The sequence below is a fragment of the Podarcis tiliguerta genome (genome assembly GCF_965153285.1).
Source record: "Podarcis tiliguerta genome assembly, chromosome: 8".
NCBI lineage: Eukaryota > Metazoa > Chordata > Lepidosauria > Squamata > Lacertidae > Podarcis > Podarcis tiliguerta.
The window spans coordinates 25,644,166-25,665,646 of record NC_139541.1 but is presented as its reverse complement, the minus strand read 5'-3'; the positions used below and the strand labels follow the sequence as shown (position 1 = coordinate 25,665,646).

The window sequence follows — 21,481 nt, the reverse complement described above, 5'->3', positions numbered from 1 at the left end:
GCAGGCTATATATGCCTTAAGCACATGAAGAAGACTTTTCTGGTGGTAAGAGCTTTTGGGCAGTGGAACAGACTTCCTTGGAAGGTGGCGGCCTCTTCCTCACTGAAGTTTTTTAAACAGAGGTTTTGTGGCCAACTCTTGGGGATTCTTCGGCTGTGATTCCTGCATTTCAGGGGGCTGGACGAGATGGCCCTTGCAGACCCTGTCCAACTCTACAATTCTGTGATTTTATTCTCTGATTATCTGAATGCATTAGGCCCCTGGCTGCCCTCCCCGCATCGACGTATCCTGCACAATGCCTCACCCCCTGACCTGTGATTCCAGTATTGCTGCTTGAAGTTCTCGTAGTACGGAATGTCGATTTCATCCACCTCCCAGGTGCACTGATCATACGGCAGGTCCTTCCACTTGATCAGATAGTGGACATCTCCTTTCTTGTCAAAGCTGGGAAGCAGAAGACACAGCTGGTTTTTCAAAGCAGAGCCACAAACCTGCCCCAGTCCACCAATGAACAGTATTTCAGGATTCAGATTACATGTTCTAGAAGTAGGATTGAGAATCTTCTGATTAGTATATTTCATGTTGTGCAGATATTATTTTATGACATTTGTGTTGTATGCTGCAAACCTCCCTGTGGTCTTCTGACAAAAAACGGTATATAATAATATGTGGGACATAGCATGTTTGAGGATTGGGAAAGACTGTGGAAGAAAGGGGTCAAGTTCACTGCATGTACAATGTTAATGGAAAATATCATGAAAATGATGTATAGGTGGTATTTGACCCCTGTTAAATTAGCAAAGATTTATCATAACTGTGATAATCTATGTTGGAAATGTAAAGAAAAAGAAGGTACTTTCTATCATATGTGGTGGACCTGCACCAAGGTGAAAGACTTCTGGGAAAAGATTTATAATGAATTGAAAAAAATGTTGAAATATACATTTATAAAGAAACCAGAGGCCTTTCTTCTTGGAATAATAGGTTCGGAATTGCCCAAGAAAGATGTTAAATTATTTTTGTATGCCACAACTGCTGCTCGAATTTTATTAGCTAAGAAGTGGAAAACGCAAGAAATACCAACAGTGGAAGAATGGCAGATGAAGATGATGGGTTTTTTTGGAGCTGGCCGACCTGACCGGAAGAGTCCGTGACCAGAAGGAGGAGGAATATCAGGAAGAATGGACGAAATTTAATGATTATTTAGTCAAATATTTTAAGTTAAACTAATTGGAAAAAGCTTGCAATTACCAGATAGGCTTAGGATTTAAATATGCAATGTGATGAATTATTATGTTTAATGCTGAATTGGAAAGAAACAAAGATGTTAAGTGATTAAGTTAATCTATTCAATCAATCAATCAATCTTTATTATGGTCCAGAGACCCAACAAATCATTGCAAATCAATACACAATTCATACAGTCTACCTCCAGGTTAAACAAGCATTTTGTTTAGAATATAGGGCTCATTTGTTCTTGCAACCACCAATAAAAACTTTGCCACTGCCAACGTTCCAGCATTTGTCCGGTCTTCCAGTACAAACCTGACATAGTGAGCCTCTGATTTTCCCGGGAAAGGTACCAGCAAGGGTAGTAAGTTAATCTTATAAGAATACTGATTTGGAAAACCGTTAAAATGATATGCATTAAAATTCAACAAGGGGGATACGAGGAAGTCACTTAACAATGTTAATAAGATTAGTCTTAATAAGGTTATGATTTGTGTTTGTTTATTGTTTGTGTGCTTTTAATTTTGTGAAAATCAATAAAAAAAATTGGGGGAAATGGTCTAATAATAATAATATTAATAATGATGATGATAATGAACCTACTATAATTTAGAAGAAACTTTGTTAATTAGATCCACATCTTCTTCATCTGACCCTGTTTTCCCTTTTAAAAAGACCAAACCACCTTATATGCAGTTTCAGCTAATCCACCAGATCCCCAGATATAAGACTGATAAACAAAGGCTAGTCTGCCGAAAACCTGTCCTTTGACCTCTAATCCTTTGATGTTTGCAAAACCATCTTCCTGAGCCAACAAATCTGATTTACACAGGTGCGACGTGGGCCTCCTCACCTGTGGTTGAGGATACGGTGAATCATCATCCATTCGGGCTTGATGCCGTAACGATAATACTTCTCCTCCATCTTGGCATACTCAGGGTCTTTGCTCTTCCTCTTCTCTATCTTGGTGTCCTCGTCACCCGAGCCATAGTCAAAAGCCGGAGGGTCGTCCATATCGTTCTTCCTTTGGTAGTTGCGGAACATCACCGTGTGGTATAGCTCCAGCTGTAAAGGGAGAAGTGGCGTAGCGTGGGTTGTCAGCACCCGGGGCAAGGCAAGGAATTTGCCCCCCCCCCCCCGCTGCACTGTCCCTCCCCCAGATAGTCCCTTGCTCTCTCTCCGCACCGCACCACATGCCTGGCACCCTCCCCTCCACAGTGGGCGGCGACCCGGCGGCTTGGATCGGATTCGCACAGCCAGCACTGCAGTGAGAGAGAGTGAGTGAGCCAGGTAGGGGCAGAGAGCTGCGAGTGCGAGCGCCCCCCCCCCCCGATGTTGCGCCCGGTGCGGCCGGCCCCCCCTGCACCCCCCACGCTACACCACTGAAAGGGAGAGCGCTGAGAAAGGGCTGTAGCTCAGTGGGTAGACCATATGCCTTGCATGCAGAACTCCCCTGTCCCAGCATCTGCTGTGACTGCTTACTTACCTGCAACTCTTTGACCCAGGAGCAGTGCCAATAGGACAGTCCTGCCCACTTCACGAAGAACTCTCTCTCGGGGATCCCCTCCAGAGGCTTCGGTGGCAGGGCAGCCAGCTCTGGATCTGCCAAGGGCAAGGCTGGCACGAGCGGAGCTGGGGGCTCCTGCCAGATCCAGTGGAGGATCCTCTGCACTTTCCCTTTCAACGGCGGGCACTGAGGACGAAAGAGGGTGAGACGCACACAATCTACAATTGGCTTCACCCGCAAGATCCAGAACAAGATCTGAGTGCAGGACGTCTCACTTGCCTGTGGTGCGGAGTACACAACCAGCCTGGGGGGGGTGGTGCAGTGGGAGGGAGAAAGGTCTCTGCCCTGAGGAGCTTACAATTTAAAGGAAGGGAGAGGAGGAGACCAGGGGGAAGAGTGAGGACAATTTCTAGCCCCCCAGACAGGAAGGCAGAAACTGTGCAACTGAATTATAAAGTAGGAAGACCCCATAAAGATGGGTTGTTTTGACTCATTTTTTCGATGCAGCAGCTGCAAAGATGAAACGAAACCTTTCTTATATATAGTTTTAGAAAATTGAACAAAAATAATTGGGGGGTGCCTTTTCCATTCTGAAACTTTACAGTGGAACCTTGGTTCCTGAACTTAATCCGTTCCAGGAACCTGTTTGACTCCCAACAAAGTTCGAGAATCAAGGCATGGCATCTGATTGGCTGCAGGAGTTTCCTGCAGCCAATCAGAAGCAGTGGAAGCCGCACCGGATGTTTGGCTTCCAAAGAACATTTGAAAACTTGGACAATCACTTCTGGTTTTCGATTGTTTGGGAGCCAGAACTTTCAGCTCCCAAGGTGTTCGGGAGCCGAGGTTCCACTGTACTTGGTGTGGATTTGACTTTTTAAAAAAGAAAACAGGAAAGAGAGGGTGGAACCCCTGCTCCCTGCCAGGCAAAATTCCCCAAATGCACCTCTAAGGGGATTGACTGGTGGCAGGGCTTTTGCATTCTTCTCCAGTGAATGCATATGGGCAAAAGAGAACCTCAGGATTCAGGCTAGGACCTGGCAGAGGAGAGCCGGCCACTGGCTGTCCCACCTTGGAGGTCCCGAGCCGTCGGCATCAAGCCCGGCCCCACTGCCAGGGGGCACAAGGGAGCAGATGGCACGAGGAAGGCTGGTAAAACACTCACTGTACAACGGGGGCAGAGCCATTCACCATTTGGTATCTCCGGCAAAGGTGGGTTGAGGCAGTGCAGGTGGTAGGAGGACGGGCAGGTGTCGCAGCAAAGGAGCTCCCCTCCGTCCTTGCAGATGCGGCAGAACTCCATGTGGTCGTCCTCTTCCTCACCAACCTCCTCTTCCTCCTCATCCTCTTCCTTCGGCTCCCATTGGATGCCTTCTTTTTCCTGGTGTAAAGGGGGAGGCAGAGCTGAAATGTTTCACATCCCAACTCTGAGCCTGCCATGTTTATCTCCTCTGCAATGGCCTCCAGTAAAATTTATTTGCGGAATTTTTCAGGCAGTTCAAAAGCAGCTGTGCATAAGAGACTGGGGCAAATTTATTGGCTTGCTTAAGATGGTGAAATGGCACGAGTCAGGCAAAACATATTTGTGCAAGTTGACAGAAATTACAAAGTATGCTTCTAGGAAGTGAAGTCTCTTCTCCCCCTGAGGATGAAATAAAATACTGCATCTATGGAATATGTGTTTAAGGCAAACACAGGAATCATTATGTTCTGATCATTAGAATCAGTCCTTATTAAGGGGATATGATTGAATCCAGTGTGATGTCACGTCCCTACGGAACACAAGAAATCATGCAATGCTTGCTTCAAGCAACAGTACTCCGTATACCAGAGTAAATACAGGCCTAATTTTTAATAACTTTTAATTCTTATAAAATATTGTGAGGTAGGGGTGGGTGGGTGTGTAAAATTATTTTAGTAAGTAAACCACTTGGGGGTGGGCTTGGAATGTTCATTGGTATATACCAGTTTTATAATAAAAACCCAAAGCTATCCAGATATTCTCTGCAGAGACATTTGCCTAATATTTGACACCTGCATTTGATATCCAGAGCTGCTTGATTATCATATGGCATCCTCAAAGCTAGATACTTTCTCCTCACCATAGCAATGTTCACACCATATATTTAAAGCACTATGATACCACTTTAAATAGTCCCCCAAAGAATTATGGGCGTTGTAGGTTGTTAAGGACTCTGAGAGGTACTAGGAAAGTGCCTTATTCCCCTCCCAGAGCTACAATTCCCTGAATTCCCTGGGGTTGACTGTTTAAGCACTCTGGGAATTATAGTGCTGCAGTTTCCTCAGCTCAGCAATTAGCCCCAGAACTACCGTATTTTTTGCTCTATAAGACTCACTTTTTCCCTCCTAAAAAGTAAGGGGAAATGTGTGTGCGTCTTATGGAGCGAATGCAGGCTGCGCAGCTATCCCAGAAGCCAGAACAGCAAGAGGGATCACTGCGCAGCGCTGCCTCTCCCTGTTCTAGCTTCTGGCTTAGCTGCGTGCAGCCTCTTCAGGGCAGGGGGAGCCTTCATCCCGCTGCCCTGAAGAGGCTGCACAGCTATCCCAGAAGCCAGAACAGCAAGAGGGATCACTGCTTTCGCTGTGCAGCAATCCCTCTTGCTGTTCTGGCTTCTGGGATTCAAAATATTTCTTTACTTGTTTTCCTCCTCCAAAAACTAGGTGCGTCTTAAGGTCTGGTGCGTCTTATAGAGCGAAAAATACGGTAATAGTCTGCCATACAGGTTAGAAATCTCCTTCAAAGCACATCCTGCACCCTTTTCTTGCCAACGGCTGACTCTCAAGTGCCAAACCTCCTTACACAGTGCGGGCAGCTCCATTTCCCTTCTGGCGCCTTCTCCAGCTCTGGGTCCAAACAGACGAGGTGGTAGGCCCGGGGGCAGGTGTCACAGAGAATGATCTCCCCTCCTTGTTGGCACACCTCACAGTAATCCTGGTGGTCTGTCTCGTAGCCGTCTCCTTCTTCAACTGGAAGGCAAAAGCCAGGTGAAGGAAACAACATTCTGGACTGTTTATCAGGGATTCCTCAATTAGTTGAGGTGAGACGATTTAATATTGGCATCCCGCTTTTCCAACAACAAATGTTGAGCTCAGCGTGGCTCACAATAATCACAACAGCATTAAGAAACAACAAACGTTGCAACCACTATGCTATCAAACACAATAGCATATAAAGCAAGCAACAACAAATCCGTCAAAACAGTGAATTTAATTCAAGATAGCCGTCATAGCTTATAATATTGCCAGGACACTTCCTTTTCTTTTTGATTTATTTATTTGGTTTCTCAAATTAAAATTTTACAGAGATATATCAAACATAAATCATAAAAACAAGATTCCAAGGAATCTCCTGGACTTCCATCCTCTCTTTTGTGGGTCCTATTATTAATCATTTCCTCCTGCATCTTTTTGCCAGGATCCTTCCTAATCCATGGATGTTTACTACAGAGCAACAAAAAAATGAAATCGTTGTTGGCTATCAAATGCATTGTTTTTCAACACAGCAATGAAGGGAAGCCTCATTCCCTGTAAAGTGGTACCTCTGGTTATGTACTTAATTCGTTCCGGAGGTTTGTTCTTAACCTGAAACTGTTCTTAACCTGAAACACCACTTTAGCTAATGGGGTCTCCCGCTGCTGCCGCGTCACCGCCACATGATTTCAGTTCTCATCCTGAAGCAAAGTTCTTAACCCGAGGTACTATTTCTGGGTTAGCGGAGTCTGTAACCTGAAGCGTATGTAACCTGAAGCGTATGTAACCCAAGGTACCACTGTACATGAATTATAGACACTGACACAGAGCATTTAAGCACCATTTGGGATGGGTGGGCAAGGTCATTGAGGCAGCGGTGGCTGGTCAGCTGCAGACATGGTTGTGGGGAAAGGATTATCAGTCTGGCTTCAGGACTAGTTTCAGAACCGAAAGAGCCTTGATGCCAAAGGCTTATGTCAGGAGTGGAGAACAGGTGGTCATCCTTGATGTTGTTAGACCACAACTTCCATCAGTGCCAGCTGGCATGGCCAAGGATCAGGGATGGGAGGGGAGCACAGATTCCCAAAATGGTCAAGCTGCTATCTCTGTGAAGCTCACAAGGAGGACGTGAAGCAATAGCCGTCTTCCACCATTGTACCACAGTGAGTGGCATTCATTGCCACTCAGTTTACCAGTTACATGAAGCCATCATGGCAAATAGTCATTGATGGAGATACCCTCCAGCCCAGGGGTCACCAACCTTTTTAGTGTGGGATGTAAACACAGGAGCAGTCAATGACAACATTCCTAGAGTGTACATGTTAGAACATGGGGAGGGATGTCAGTCCAGCAAGCAGGTAAACTTCCTGGGGACGGACTTCCTCTGCATGTGGCCAGAGGTGGGTGTAGCCTCACCTGTGCAGGTAAATGATAAAAAGCACAGGGCAGGCAGCCATCTCTCTCTCTCTCTCTCTCTCTGCCATCTTCCTTCGATGAGGAAACATCTAAGGATGCCCTCTTGGCTCTCAGCCATGAGAGGAAATAAGGACTATCTTGCTACAAGATAGATTCTAAGTGTATGTACAGTAACCTTTTTTAAGCTGTCTGCCTTCTGGGATCATATTGTGAACAGAACGGGAGTAAACTCTTTTATACTTTTATAAAGACTGTGTCGTGTCTTGTATTTTAAGAGGGAACAAAAGGGGAAATTACCAGAGTAATTATTATAGAGGTTCTAGCGAACCTGTGCAAGCGTTACCGTTGTGAACTTAAAGGGGAATGTCTATAAACTCTGCTGATATTTTGGGAACTTGTTAGCACAAGTTGGATAAGGATATAATTAGTCAATATATCCTCTCCTGCACCCCAGAACATTCCCACATTTAGGCCCATGGGCTCATTCAGATTTTTGAGCAAGTGTCATAGGCACCACCTCCTCTGGTCATTTCTCTCTCTCCACCTGCCACCTAAGTAAATACCTGATCCAGTAGAATGAATCTGAGTTTTGGAAAGCACATAGAGTGGAAGGGTGAAGTGAGAAAGAGGGTCACTCTGCCAACTTCCCTCTTCAGCTCTATGCAAACTCCCATGACCAATGGGGCAGTGAGCAAGACAGGGGGAGCTCAATGGCTTTGGAGGTGCCCGGAAAAGATTGTGCCCACAGGCACCATTGCCCCAGCCACTACCCAACGCTTCTGGTCTTCCCAGACACATCAAAACATAAGAACAGACATAGGCAAACCCAGTCCTCCAGATGTTTTGGGACTACAATTCCCATCATTCACTGGTCCTGTTAGCTAGGGATCATGGGAGTTGTAGTCTCAAAACATCTGGAGGGCCGAGTTTGCCTATGCCTGCATAAGAATATCAGAAGATCCTGCTGGATCAGGGCAGTCCAGCATCCTCTTCTCACAGGAGCCACCCAGGTGCCCTTTAGGAATCCTGCAAGCAGGACCTGAGCACAAGAGCACTGTCTCCAGCACTAAAGTGTGTCTGCATAGCTCTTGATGTGCTGCCCTGTGAGGATGAAGCCCTGCACCAGCCAATGCTGTGCCCATGGGCAGTCCTGGTGAGCCCTGAGAGAAGTGCCTGGTTGATGACCTACTTTTCTTCTTCTTCTTCCGCCTCTTTCCCCTCTTGCCCAGAACAGCAGAGGACTCAGAGCGCACCGAGGAGCTGTTGATGCTGGCGCTGTCAGATTCCTCCCGTTCCTCCTCCTCGCTCTGGAAGGGAAGCCACGTGGTTAGCACTGCTGACTCTGGGGACCCTCCCAGCCACCAGCCCATGCCACCCGCCTCCAGCCACAGCCACACTGCCTTCAAGATGGCACAACCTTCTAGCATTAGACAATGTAATTAGGGATGCATTACAGAGATCGATGCAGATCTCCTTGTGCTGCCTTTCAGCTCAATCTACTATTTTCCGTGAACCTACACAGAGAAAAGATTTGGAGTGCTCCAATAGGATCTTGTGGAGCAACCGGTTTACCATGCTGTTCATAGCAGAACTTGGGTTCCCTTGAAACTGAAGCACCTAAATGCTTAGCCCTGGAGCACACAAAATAATTCCTCCTAGGTCTTCTTCCTGTGTGTCTTCTCCAGAGGAACCCATCCTCAGAGGCCAACTTGCCTCCTTCCACTATGATTGGCTCCAATCAGCACAGAGGGTGAGAAGACCTCTCCTTATTGGCTAAAAAGCTCCCCCCTTCATGCTGATTGGGCAGCCCCAGGACCCTGGAGACCATGACCCAGCTTCATAAAGAATAACAGGACTTCAACCCTCCACACCCCTAGACCACTACACCACTGCCCACCTCTCTTTGAACAAGAGCTGTCCAGTCTCAGAAGTAGTGGGGCAGGCATGAGGATGCAGGAAGCTGGGGAGGTCAGGGGACTGCCACTGTTATTGTGAAGGTTGCAGGCATGTGAGCAGTGATTCTGCACGTGCCCAGGAACACTGGGCTTTAGTACAGACAGGAACTTACTTACCGAGGAGCCCTTTTTCCTCTTGTTGGCGATTCCCCCAAAGCGGAATTTCAGAGCCCCCACTTTCTTCCCTTTCCCTTTCTTCTTGATCTCTTTGGTGTTCTTAATTTTTTTCCGCACGCCGGGACCTGCAGGAACATAGAGGCATTTGCGATGGAGACCACCTGAATCTCATTACTTCTCCTGAGCCCTAAAATCCCAGGTACTTCCCTCGTTTGAGCATTCAGCAGATATCAAGATCTCAAGACTTCTCTGGGCTTCTCTCTCTACCCCCCCCTCCCCCTCTCCCTCTCTTCTCCAACTTTTTATCAACCTTTTGTTGGCCTTAACAATTCCCCAGCCCTCATTATTCTTTTAATCACAGCTAGCACATCCATTCGCATTCTTCCGCCCCATTTTACCCTTTCCCTCCTTGGTTTTGGCTTTCCTGATGGCGGGTGGTGGTGGCAGCAGTTGCTGGGGGCTGAGGGTCAGTGGCGCTGGAGCTATGGCAACGGTTTCGACGGCCGCCGCTATGGCGGCTGCAGCAGCAGCAGCTGAGCTGCCTTTGAAGGGGTTGTTGGCGCTGAACTCCCTCCACTTGGCGCCCAGAACAGTCATCATCTTGGACATGGGGATTTTGGGATTCCTTTTGGCAACCAAAGGTCTGGAGAAGAAGCAGAGAGGACCATTAACAGAAATCCAGGACACCAGTTCAAGTCCACAGACACACAAACACCAGACCAGATCAAGCCAGGCAGGGAACGGCATGACCTACCTGAGAAACTGGCTGAAGGCCTTGTAGTTTGTCAGCATGTGATAGTCTTCTTCGGAAAAGGCATAGTCCACATCATCCAGACCCCACTCCTCCATGAGCTGAGCCGAGGTCTTGGGTTCCTGCAGGAGAGCCAAGAGCTACAGTGAAGCTTCCCCACAAACTTCTGCAACTTCCAAGGCAGAGCTGGGTGAAATGCTTAGCAGACAGCATCACAGAGGAGTCAGAATTGTAGAGTTGGGAGGGACCATGCAGGAATCCTGCCCATAGCCATCTCTGGGTGGGCTTGCACCACCAGCGTTCTGATTAACAGCCAGACACACTAAGCCATTCACAGACATTTCCCCACCACCTTCCCACAGAGTTGCAGCAGGCACACTCACCTGGCTGTAGTCATCCTTGTACCCATGGCGTTCTGGTGGCTGCTGATTTAGAAGGGAGGGAGACATGGTTAGTGCCTCTTCAGAGGGAAGAAGAACACCTTGCAAGCCTACCGTGCTACATTAAGAAGCTCCGTTTGACTTTCTTGGAGCTTCGTGTCTCATGAGGCCTGATCCTGATTAGCTTCAACAATGCAGGGGCATCACAGACCCTTCCCTGGACCCCAAAGAAGCACACTCCCCAAGGGTCCTTGGTGGAAACCAAGCAGTTCAAAAGCCCACCCATAGGGCCATTTGCGGGGCACAAGGGAGCCAGTGTAGTGTAGTGGTTTGAGTGGCAGACTAGGAGCTGGGAGACCAGAGTTCAATTCCCCCACTTGGCCATTAAGCTCACTGGGTGACCTTGGGGGCCCATCACTGCTTCTCAGTCTAACCCACCTCACAGGGTTGTTGTGGGGATTAAAGGAGGAGTGGGAAGACCATGCTCACCACTTTGACCTCCTTGGAGGAAAAGGCAAATGCAATCAAAATAATGATAACAATTGTTGCCCGTGGTTCTTTCTGGTCACCCTAAGAGATGGCAAGCCTAAGACATAAGCTGCCAGGGATCAGCTCTCTTTATGCCAACACACTAGAGAAGAAAGTCATTGCATAGGCAGTCCTAAGATAGGTTTGGGTGCCCATGGCTAACTCAACTTCAAATACGCTGAGTCAAGGATGTTCCCATATGGGTACCACGCACACGCAAATGCATGTGTACACAGAGCCTTAGTCTGTAGTACTAATGTGATGCCCTCTCCTTACCCAGCCCCATCACAGCACCAAGCTGCTGGTTGCCACATCCCAAGATATCTAGAGTTGAGGGTTACTTTTAAGCCTCCTTCTTCGTTCTCCTCCTCGTTCTCCTCCTTCTTTTTCCTCTTGGCCTTCTTCTCCTTCTTCTCTTTCAGCTTCTTCTTCTTCTTCTTGTTGGGGGAATAGTCGCTGCCTTCGCTCTCTGATTTCTCTCCTGCTTCCTCTTCGTTTTCGGAGATTTCGTCGTCTTGGTTCCCCTAGATTTTGACAAAAACAAATACAGCATGCATGAGTTAAAGGAAGATGGGTCATAAAATTGGATGAGGCAAATTCATGGAGGAGAAGGCTATCCATGGCTACTCTGCCTCCACTGCTGGAAGTGGTAATGCTAATGGTTTCTGGTTTCTGGGAGAGTGCTGTTGCACTCAGGTCCTGCTTGCAGGTTTCCCACTGGGGCATCTGGGTGGCCATTCTGAGAACGGGATGCTGGACTAGATGGGCTACTGGCCTCATCCAGCAGGCTGTTCTAACATTCTTATGTTCTTAAGAAAAGAGGCAGAAGGCAGAGAACGGTCAGCTCTCCTGTCAGCAATGGGACTGCTTCACACACACACAACCCCCTCCTGGGCTGCTTCAAAGGCACAGCTCTGGTTGTTAAGACTGGGAGGCAACTTTCTCTTGTCATTATTATTGTCATTAGCTGCCCTTCAACAGCAGATCCATGGGCAGAATGAAATTCAGAATGAAAAACAGTTAAAACATATTCTATTCACAATAATAATCTGTCAAACATGTGCAGTTAAAGTTTGCTTGTCTGTGTAAAAAGAAAAGAACCAGCAGATTACAAAAGAAAAACCTGACCAAGTTGTGGTCAATGGGTCAAGCATTCTAAATATGATCCAAAAAACCAGAGATGGGGAATCCTGGGGCCTCTGGGCATTGTTAGACTCCCAACTCCCATCACCTCCAGCCAGCATGATCAATGGTCAGGGATACATTTGTGTCATGCAAGTGCTTGAAATTGTCTTGAGCGTACACCTTAAATGTAATGTGAAAACAGTCTTATCCAGATGCACAGACTTATGCCATGGGTCCAAAAGAGACCAGGACTGCTTTAGTGCAACATTTTTGCAGCCTCCCTTTCCATCTGGCAAAGGCAGCACGTACATGCTGCACCAAGAGGCTGGCAGTGATAAAGCCAGGAAGATTTCAGCACCTTGGACAGGGACAGAAGCGCAGAATGGGGCAGACTCAACTGCATCCCCTGGCACAACTGCAGAGGAAGTCACTGCCGCTGCCCCTCTGCCCTGCAAATCCTGAAGCTTTTGGTGCTGCTTGTATTTACAACTGCTGCACAAGCACCAAAACTGATGTGCAAACATCTGGCCGATTATAAAGGGTCTGGAAGCCTACGTGAGACGGTCAAGGAAGTTGGGTATGTTTAGCCTGAAGAAGAGAAGGCTGAGAGGTAGCATCATAGCCATCTTCAAATATCTTAAGGGCTGCCACGTGGAAGATGGAGCAAGCTTGTTTTCTCCCACTCTGGAGGGTAGGACCCAAACCAATGGAATCAAATGATATTTTGACTAAACATTAGGAGGAAGTTTCTGATCATAAGAACTGTTCTACAGTGGAACCAACTCCCTCAGAAGGTGGTGGACTCTCCTTCATGGGAGGTTTTTGAACAGGGGTTGGGTGGCCACCTGTTAGGGATGCTTTAGCTGTGATTTGTGCATTGAAGGGCCTTGGACTAGATAACCCTTAGGGTCCCTTGCAACTCAACAGTTCTATGGTTCTATAATCATGATTTCACTCTATCCAGTGTTCCATGCATAAGTGTCTTGGTTGAAACAACAAATGATGGATTTCCCCACAGAATGCCACCTTTCCATCACAGCTTAGCACAGGGGGCGGCAACCTAAGACCCATGGGCCACAAGCGGCCCACTAGGGTTGTTTAACAAGCCCATGAGCCACCCCTGAACCGAGCTACCTGCTTAGTGAGTCCCCACGTGCTGCGCTAAGCCAGAAATCGCATCTACACAGATGCAGACTCCAAAAATTGCATCTGCACAGATGGAAAACGCATGCACATGATCTGGCCCATGGAGGGATCTCCACTGGAGTGAACCAGCCCAGGCGAGGTAAACTTTGCTGACCCCTGGATTAGCATGAATGAGAGAACCTGGGGTGGGGCTATGCAGATGAAAGGGGTGGGGATATGCAGATCAGAAGGGCTGGATTCTCAATGGCCTGTATGGGGGGGTGGGCTGACACAAGATGCACAGAGCAAACTCACCAATGACCTGAGAACATCCCTTTACTTTCTCTCAGATTGTTAATAGCACCATCCCCAGCCTGTAAATATTTGAGCATCCCTGGACCAGCTCACATCATGACCGGATGGATGTTCTCGCTTGATATAAGCCCCCAAATCTCAGTCTAGGCCCCTCCTGATGTTTTGGACTAGCCTGGGCCCATGGGAGTTATAGTCCAAAGTATCAAGAGGGCACCAGGTTGGGAAAGCTGGATCTAAATCATGGGTATAGAAACACACAAAGACAGCACTGGCTAGTAATTCTGTGTCCTTCAAGTTTTCCATTTAATAACGGGGAGAAAGCGGGGGGAGAGAGAGAAATCTACTGTTGCTTTTCGCTGGCGATATGAACAGTTATAATTTAGGCCTGAATAATTGGTTGCCATGGTAATTTCTGCAGAACTGACTGAAATCCCATCTCTCTCTCTCTCTCTCCCTCCCTCCCTCCCTGACAAGGACTTCCATCTAAATATGTTCAGACTCAAACAGCAGCCTGCTTGTTTTATGTCAATACATCTCCCTCCTGTTCAGGTTATGCTGTTGAGAGCCCCAGTGAAGGACAATCAGCAAATGCATTTGGCTGCCAAAATGGCAGGCATTGAGACAAATTAACTCTTGCAATCTAGATCTAGAATGAGGATTGAGGGGAGGGGGCTTTCACAGATACAGATATGCAGATGCAGGGGAGGCAGAGGAGAAATCAGCTCTTCTCTCTCTCTCTCTCTCTCTCACACACACACACACACACACACACACACACACCACAGGTCACATCTGCAGTAATACATGTATCAAGAAGGGTTTGCAGCTGCAGGGTACAGTACATAATCTACACTATAATTTTATTTTATTTTATTTAAATATTTATGAGCCACCTTGTTGAAGAAAATATCGCAAGGCGGTATACATATGAAAAGCACAATACAAACATCACAAACACATCAGTAAGAGCCTGTTGGCAGAAAAAAAGGAAAAAAAGAAAAATCAAGTACGAAAGGTCTGTCATCTAAAACATCATCTAAAATTGAGCAGGAGCAGCTCCGACCAAAATTCAACTGGTAGGGAGTTCCACAGGGCACAGCCCATCACACTAAAAGATTGGAAACCCAAAATCTCCCCATCAGAAGACAGACGAGCTCATATGCAGGATTTTCTAGGGGCCACTCGCCAGCACCCCCACTTCAAAGGATCTCAGGGCCCTTGCCCATGACCTACTGCCAACTGTAATTATTATTTTTAATTAACTGTTAATTCATATCCTGCTTAAAGGGGCAAGCTAGGCTTCAGAATGGACAGTTCAGAGCCTGACAGATCTGTTATCTGACAGCTGCTATCTGTATGCACAAGTCCTGGGTAAGATCAGCTCCTGCTAAAAATGGGCGAAGCCACTTGCATGAAGAAGCATTGCAGGGGGTTGGACTAGATGATCCCTGGGGTCCCTTCCAACTCTGCAATTCTATGATTTGATGAACCAGCTTTATACAAAATCAAGCCATTGGTCTGTCTGGCTCAGGATTCTGTCAACCAGCCTGAGGACCTCAAGATGTTCTTAGACCAAAATCCCCATAATCTCTGACCCCTGGTCATGCTGCCCACCCCATTAGTAGTCTATCACAGGATAGATGACTGCATGCACCTTCTCCATTCTTCTCCACAAACAGAGGAGGTAAATTTAAAGAAAGAGAAATGGATACTTGGATCCAGCCTGAAGCACCGTTGAGAGGACCAACATCCCTTCCCCCTTGCAACTTGTTGGATCAAAATAAGGATCCGCTCAGCCTAGTGTCCTGTTCTCCAACAGTGTTCAGCCTCTGGGAAGATCACATGCCAAGATTAGTCACTGGATTGTGCCACGATAGCCCAAAGGAGGACCAGATAAACTAGCAAGGTGTTCTGTGTGCTGGTCAGTTTTGCCCATTTCTTTCAATTAGGAAACATTCCACTCGGTGGCTCATGGAAGCAGCACGCACCTCACATGCAGAAAATCCCCTGGGAGTGTTGAGAAAGACCCCCATCTGAAGCCCAGGAGAGCCAGTATACAGTCAGTGTTAGCCCACCTCCCTGAACCTCTTGCCCAGCAGATGTTGCTGGACTCCTGACTCCGATCAGCCCCAGCCAACATGACCAATGATCAGGGGTGTTAGGAACTGCAGTCCAGAAACATCTGTAGGGCACCCAGTCCAGGAGGGGTGCCTTAAACTCAGAGCTGCTGCTGAGAATCAGGATCAACAAAGGTTGGTGTGTAAACCTCCCCTCCCTCTCCCCCCAAACACACATCGGCTTGGAGAACGGTGTTCTGCGTCACCACCAGGAAGACGGCCACTGTTTCCCCACCCATCTCTTCTTCGTAACAGGTGGGTGAGCCGCTCCCACGCATGTCTGTGCCGTCAACCGATGCAAATTGCTACCAGAATCCGGAGAAGAGAGACAGGCAGATGCAGAAGCCAACACTTCTGCTAATTAGAGCAACACCGTAAATGCTCACCCAAACAAAGGAGGCGTTGCTTGCATGCCCAAGCACCTTCAGAATCATGAGCAGGAAATCTATACATTCATTTCTGTCGTGGGAGGGTGTATCCTTTTAATTTCGTCCTTGTGTCTTGCAAGAGCATAAAACTCCCAGGATGAATGTGGGCTCCTCTCTATGTGCATCAGGAGCAGAAACCTCTGGCCTTGCTTAGCCTTTCCTGAGCTGTATAATGTCATTCTGCAGCCAGGACTCTGTACACTTTGTACATTTAAAATAATAACACTATTATCATTATTATCATTATTCGGCACAAATTCCAAACATAATTATGTGTCCTTGATGCAAATTAAGGGCATTTGCATTGCTGGGCATAATTTTCATTTCCCTGTGAAGAATGTATGTAGAGAAACATAGGAAGTTGCCTTATATGGAATCAGGCCATTGGGCCATCCAGCTCAGTACTGCCTACACTGACCGGCAGCACCTCTCCAGGGTTTCATGTTTTATCATGTTTTTGTATATGTTGTAAGCTGCCTGGAGTGGCTGAGGAAACCCAGTCAAATGGGCGAGGCACAAATAATAAAATTAAAATTTTCAGGCAAGCGTCTTTTCTCAATGCTAACTGGAGAAGCCAAGGATTGAACTTGTGACCTTCCTCATGCAAGGCAGTTGCTCTACTACTGAGCTACAGTCTTTCCCCTGTTTCAAGGTAAGGAGGCATCAAAGGCTCTCTGACTCTTGAGAGCCTTATTCCCTTCCAGCTTCCAGGATTTCTTATCTAGGCATTGTCCACATGCTTCCGATCACTTCTTCGCAAGGCTAGAAACTTGCTCTGTTGGAAAACAGAGATGGCCAGGAAACTGGGTCCTGCTTGTGGAACTGCGGAGTGCAGGCAGCCCTCCGTCCCGCCACCCCGCTCTCTCCAAAAAGCGTCCCCCAAAGTCCTCTCCCCTCCCTCAGATGCACCATCCACAGACAGAGAACGGTTGGTACAGCAGCGAGCTGCCAAGATTTACAGCCAGCCACCAGGGACAAACTGTAAATGAGGTGCTGCAATGCAGCTGGAGTATCACATGGAGGAGAAGGCCCAAGATGCTGGAGAAAACACTTCCGGTAAGGTGGAGAGGATGGGGCAGAAACAGCCACAGCGGGATCCTGCCTACACGGAGATCTGAATTAGTGCACGCATATTGTGTGAACACCTTGGCCCTTTCCTCAAACTTCCCTTTTGAAATCTAGATCTCGTGCCAAGAGGTCCAGGACATACAAACATCAGCAGCATCTGCTAATACAGTGGTACCTCGAGTTACATACGCTTCAGGTTACAGACTCTGCTAACCCAGAAATAGTACCTTGGGTTAAGAACTTTGCTTCGGATGAGAACAGAAATTGTGCTCTGGCAGTGCAGCAGCAGCAGCTGGAGGCCCCATTAGCTAAAGTACCTTAGGCTAAGAACAGTTTCAGGTTAAGAACAGACCTCCGGAATGAGTTAAGTACTTAACCCGAGGTACCACTGTACTTTGCAAATCCAGACTGCCGCCAGAGGGAGGATATTCTGTCCAGTGGGGCCAGGAAAGGGCAACCAAAATGATCCATCGGATAGGGATTAACACACACACACACCGGGAAAGGTTGCAGTGTTTGGGACTTTATAGTTCAGAGACAAGGTGAGTAAGAGGCAACATCACAGAAGCTTAAAAAAACGATGCGTGGCATGGAGAAAATGGACCAAGTTTATCTCCCTCTCACATAACTCTGGAGCTTGTGGACATACAAGGAAGCTGGACGTTGGAAGATTCAGGACAAGTAAAATAAAGTTCTTCATGCAACACCAAATTAAACAATGGAACTCACTCTCACAGAAAGAAGTGATGGCTACCAACTTGGATGGCTTCAGAAGAGGATGAGACAAAATCATGGCAGATAAAGTTATCACTGGCTACCAGTCACGATGGCTATGCCCTGCAGAAAGGCTTCTGAATATCAGTTGCTAGAATTCACAGGATTTATCAAACCATAGAAGCGTAGAGTTGGAAGGGACCCCAAGGGTCACCATCCAGCCCTCTGCAATGCAGGAATCCTGGACAGATGGCTGAGCAGCCCCTGCTTATAAACCTCCAATAAAGGAGAGCCCAATGAGCTAAATTTGCCATGTGCATCAATTTCAGTGGGTCTACTCTGATTAGGTCTAACATTGACTACAACCCATTATGGTGCTGAGGTGCCTGCCACGCAATCTTGAGATTGGGGGCCCAACCATGCCTCAGCTTACTGTGAACTGTGAATCCCTCGTGACTCCTTTCATTCCCTCTTGCTCTCTACAAATACTGTTCTCCTCCCTAAATTGTAATGTCCACAAGCAGCTGAACTGCAAGTACTGCTTTACAATGACCCAAAGCCTCACATTTCAAAATGCGATTTCATTCTTAAAACTGCACATGTGAAATTGCAAAATGCATGGATTCTTTGGGGTGGGGTTTTGTTTTGCATATTTGCAAACAGCACAAGTCTACCTCTCTGCTGAGACACCTTTCCCATTGCTTTGATCTTCTTGTAGCAGATCTCCTTGCAAGGGAAAGGGGATGTTATTGTGCACTTTGCATAACATCAAGCCCTTCCTTTCCTTCTCTCAGCTAAACAGCTGAGAGGAGATTCACAGGAGGAGACCCAGAGGGCTGGAGTTATGTATGGCTTTTGGGTCTGAAGGGTCCTCATCGCTGACATAAGCCAATTCAGCATTTCTGAAGGTACATACAATATCTCAAGATAAACTGGACAATCGTGCAAGTGTAGACCTCTTACCCCTGCTTTCCTCATCCCAGAAAACCCAAGAAAACATACCTCCTTCTTCTTCCTCTTGACTTTAGCTGCCTTGTTCTCCTTCAGCTTCTTGGCCTTCTTCTTCTTCTTCTGGGTGTTCACCTGCTCCTCAGGATAAAACTCCTCCAGATCTTCCAGGACTCCATCCTCTTCTTCTAGACCAGGAAGGAAAGGGATCGGTCAATAAACTGGGATCCAGGAAACAGCTGTTTTAGCTGTACACTTAATCAGGCCATTAGAACCTCAACGGCTGTCTGCTATTCCGCCCGGCCTTCAATTTGAATTAGCCTAATCCTCTATTCCCTTTTCCCTTTCTTCTTCTATGAAGAAACCCTTTCTGGGACCCCACATTTAAATTCTTCCCTGGTCTCCTTGCTGGCCCTAGTAGGACCAACTTGGCCAGTTAGCCCTGGTGATCATTTGATGTCTACTGACTGGTTTGTTTGTTTTTACAAAAATGACCCTGATTTTTTAAATTGTATTGGTATTGATGCTGCATTTTATGTTGTATTTTATGCTGTTTTATGCTGTTTTTAAGTCGCATTTTAATCAATGTTTTATATTTGCTGTTAGCCGCCCTGAGCCCGGTTTTTAAACCGGGAACGGCGGGGTATAAATAAACATTTATTTATATTAATTATTTATAATGGCTGCCTCTCCCCATACAAACCGACCCAGACCCTGCAATCATCACCTGAGGCCCTTCTCCATGTGCCTCCTCCGTGAGAGGTCCAGAGGGTGACAATAGGAGAACAGGGTTTTTCAGTGGTGGCTCCCTGCTTATGGAATGCTCTTCCTATGGAGGCTCGCCTGGCGTCATCATAACATACTTTGAGGTGCTAGGCAAAACCATTTCCTTTTCCCCAGGCCTTTGGCTGTGCTGGCCTCCAGCACAGTATTGATTCTGCCCGTTGTGTCTCTGCATGATTCATGACTAGAGACTTGACTTCTTAGCATCAGCCTTTGGTGCGAAGGGGTCATTCTGCTGCTTGTCTGCATCAGGAATGATTGGCCCACCCACTGCAAATGCAGCAGAGGAGGCCAGGTCCAGAAAGAGGACTCATTCAGAGATGTGGTAGGGGTGCTCCTCTGAGGCTGCATCATTCTGACTCACTGTAGTTAGAGTGTGTGGCTCCAACACTCTCTCATACACACACACAGCCAGCAAATATGAAAAAAAAAGTTCAAAACCTGCAAATACATTGCCAACCTCACAGGGCTGTTGTAGGAATCATGGGGCCAATGCTAAGGCATGCCTTGAATAAGGTCCAAAATGTGCCTAGTGCAGCCCTTGCTGAAGTTAAGGTGATCTGAGCTTTGTCAGCACCTGCATAGGAGACCACCCCATGTATGCAGACTTTGATTGAACGAAGGCAGGTTATAAATAGGTGCAAAGTGCTGTTACAGTTCTGGTGCAGCAGGTGGCCTTCAGTCACAGGTTCAGGTGAGCTTGTGATAAAGTAGTCTAGCATCCTTTTCTCACAGTGACCAGTCAAATGACCACAAGCCACAAGCAGGATCTGAGCACAATATCACTCTCTGCTCCTGTGGTTTCCAGCAACTGTCAGAACGTCCTTCCTCGTGTTTAATTGGAATCTCCTTGCTTGTCCATTGGTTCAAGTTGTACCCTCTGGAACAGCAGAAAACAAGTTTGCTCCATCTTCCATGTGGCAGATATTTGAAATGGCTATTATATTTGAAGGTGGTCATTTGTCCCTTCCCAAAACATTCTTCAAGGGCAGCCCTATGAAGAGTGAGTGCCTTATAGTAATCTAAGCTGGATCTTGCCAAGGTAATAGTCACAGTGGCTTTCATTAGATATCCAGGATCAGCGTTTGGATCCAGCAATTATAACCCATATTCTTAAGGGGGAGTGCAACCCCCTCCCAAACATATTGCATGACTAACCCTGCCTCTGCCCTTAAGGATATTATCTCTCAGCCTCAGAGCCACCATCTGCATTATGGGGACAACAATACTGACCTACTTTACAGGATTGTTGTCAAGATTACTGGCAGAAGCACTTGAAAATGAGAGGCTTGAAAGTATGTGTGTTCCTGCAGCAACGTTGCAGAAGGACAGTGGTACCTCGGGTTACATACGTTTCAGGTTACATACGCTTCAGGTTACAGACTCCGTTAACCCAGAAGTATTGCTTCAGGTTAAGAACTTTGCTTCAGGATGAGAACATAAATTGTGCTCCGGCGGCACAGCAGCAGTAGGAGGAGGCCCCATTAGCTAAAGGGGTCTTCAGGTTAAGAACAGTTTCAGGTTAAGTACAGACCTCCAGAACAAATTAAGTACTTAACCCGAGGTACCACTGTATTTCTAGTGCAGGGGGTGCAGGACTTCAGAGGTTCCCCCATAGCTCAAAAACCCCTCCCCATAAAACAGGACAAATTGTGCCAACGTCAAAGTGTTAGTTCATTAAGGCACTTTTTTCTTCAAGTAGCTTGAAGCAGAAAAGGAAACATTATTAGGCAAAGCACCCAAAGACCAAGCAAATGGATAACCATATTATTTAGTAGCATCCTTTGGAGACCAATATGGTAACCTCTTAAAACTAGCAAGGCAAGCTTCCAGGTCACTAAGACAGGAGTGAACAGCTGAGAACCCACCTAGTGGACTTTGCTAATTAAGTTTCAGAGTTCACTATAACATCAGTGAATAGCAACAGCAGTGAGCATCTTTGGCAGTTTCCAAAGAGGCCTGAGGATATATCCAGCATCAGCTTAG

General features: G+C 47.0%; 2 protein-coding genes across 5 annotated transcripts in view; both read right to left on the bottom strand.

Moving 5' to 3' along the window:
- The window catches only part of CHD5 (chromodomain helicase DNA binding protein 5), a 62,460-nt gene that overhangs the window by 39,158 nt on the left and 1,821 nt on the right, over positions 1-21,481 (bottom strand). For 3 of the 4 annotated variants that reach the window (XM_083452035.1, XM_083452037.1, XM_083452038.1), the window contains exons 2-13: positions 18,767-18,900; positions 11,214-11,396; positions 10,348-10,389; positions 9,968-10,086; positions 9,612-9,856; positions 9,214-9,338; positions 8,331-8,448; positions 5,556-5,722; positions 3,900-4,115; positions 2,717-2,923; positions 2,084-2,295; positions 313-444 (exon numbers count right to left, since the gene is read on the bottom strand). In XM_083452035.1, the coding sequence (XP_083308161.1) occupies positions 313-444; positions 2,084-2,295; positions 2,717-2,923; positions 3,900-4,115; positions 5,556-5,722; positions 8,331-8,448; positions 9,214-9,338; positions 9,612-9,856; positions 9,968-10,086; positions 10,348-10,389; positions 11,214-11,396; positions 18,767-18,900 (1,900 nt within the window). The remainder of the gene's footprint in view (positions 1-312; positions 445-2,083; positions 2,296-2,716; positions 2,924-3,899; positions 4,116-5,555; positions 5,723-8,330; positions 8,449-9,213; positions 9,339-9,611; positions 9,857-9,967; positions 10,087-10,347; positions 10,390-11,213; positions 11,397-18,766; positions 18,901-21,481) is intronic. The other variant, XM_083452036.1, reaches the window with a different exon arrangement.
- Positions 6,459-21,481, bottom strand: part of GPR153 (G protein-coupled receptor 153) — a 134,132-nt gene continuing 119,109 nt past the window's right edge. The window contains exon 7 of the transcript XR_014514203.1: positions 6,459-6,497. The gene's annotated coding sequence lies outside the window, so the exon portion shown is untranslated. The remainder of the gene's footprint in view (positions 6,498-21,481) is intronic.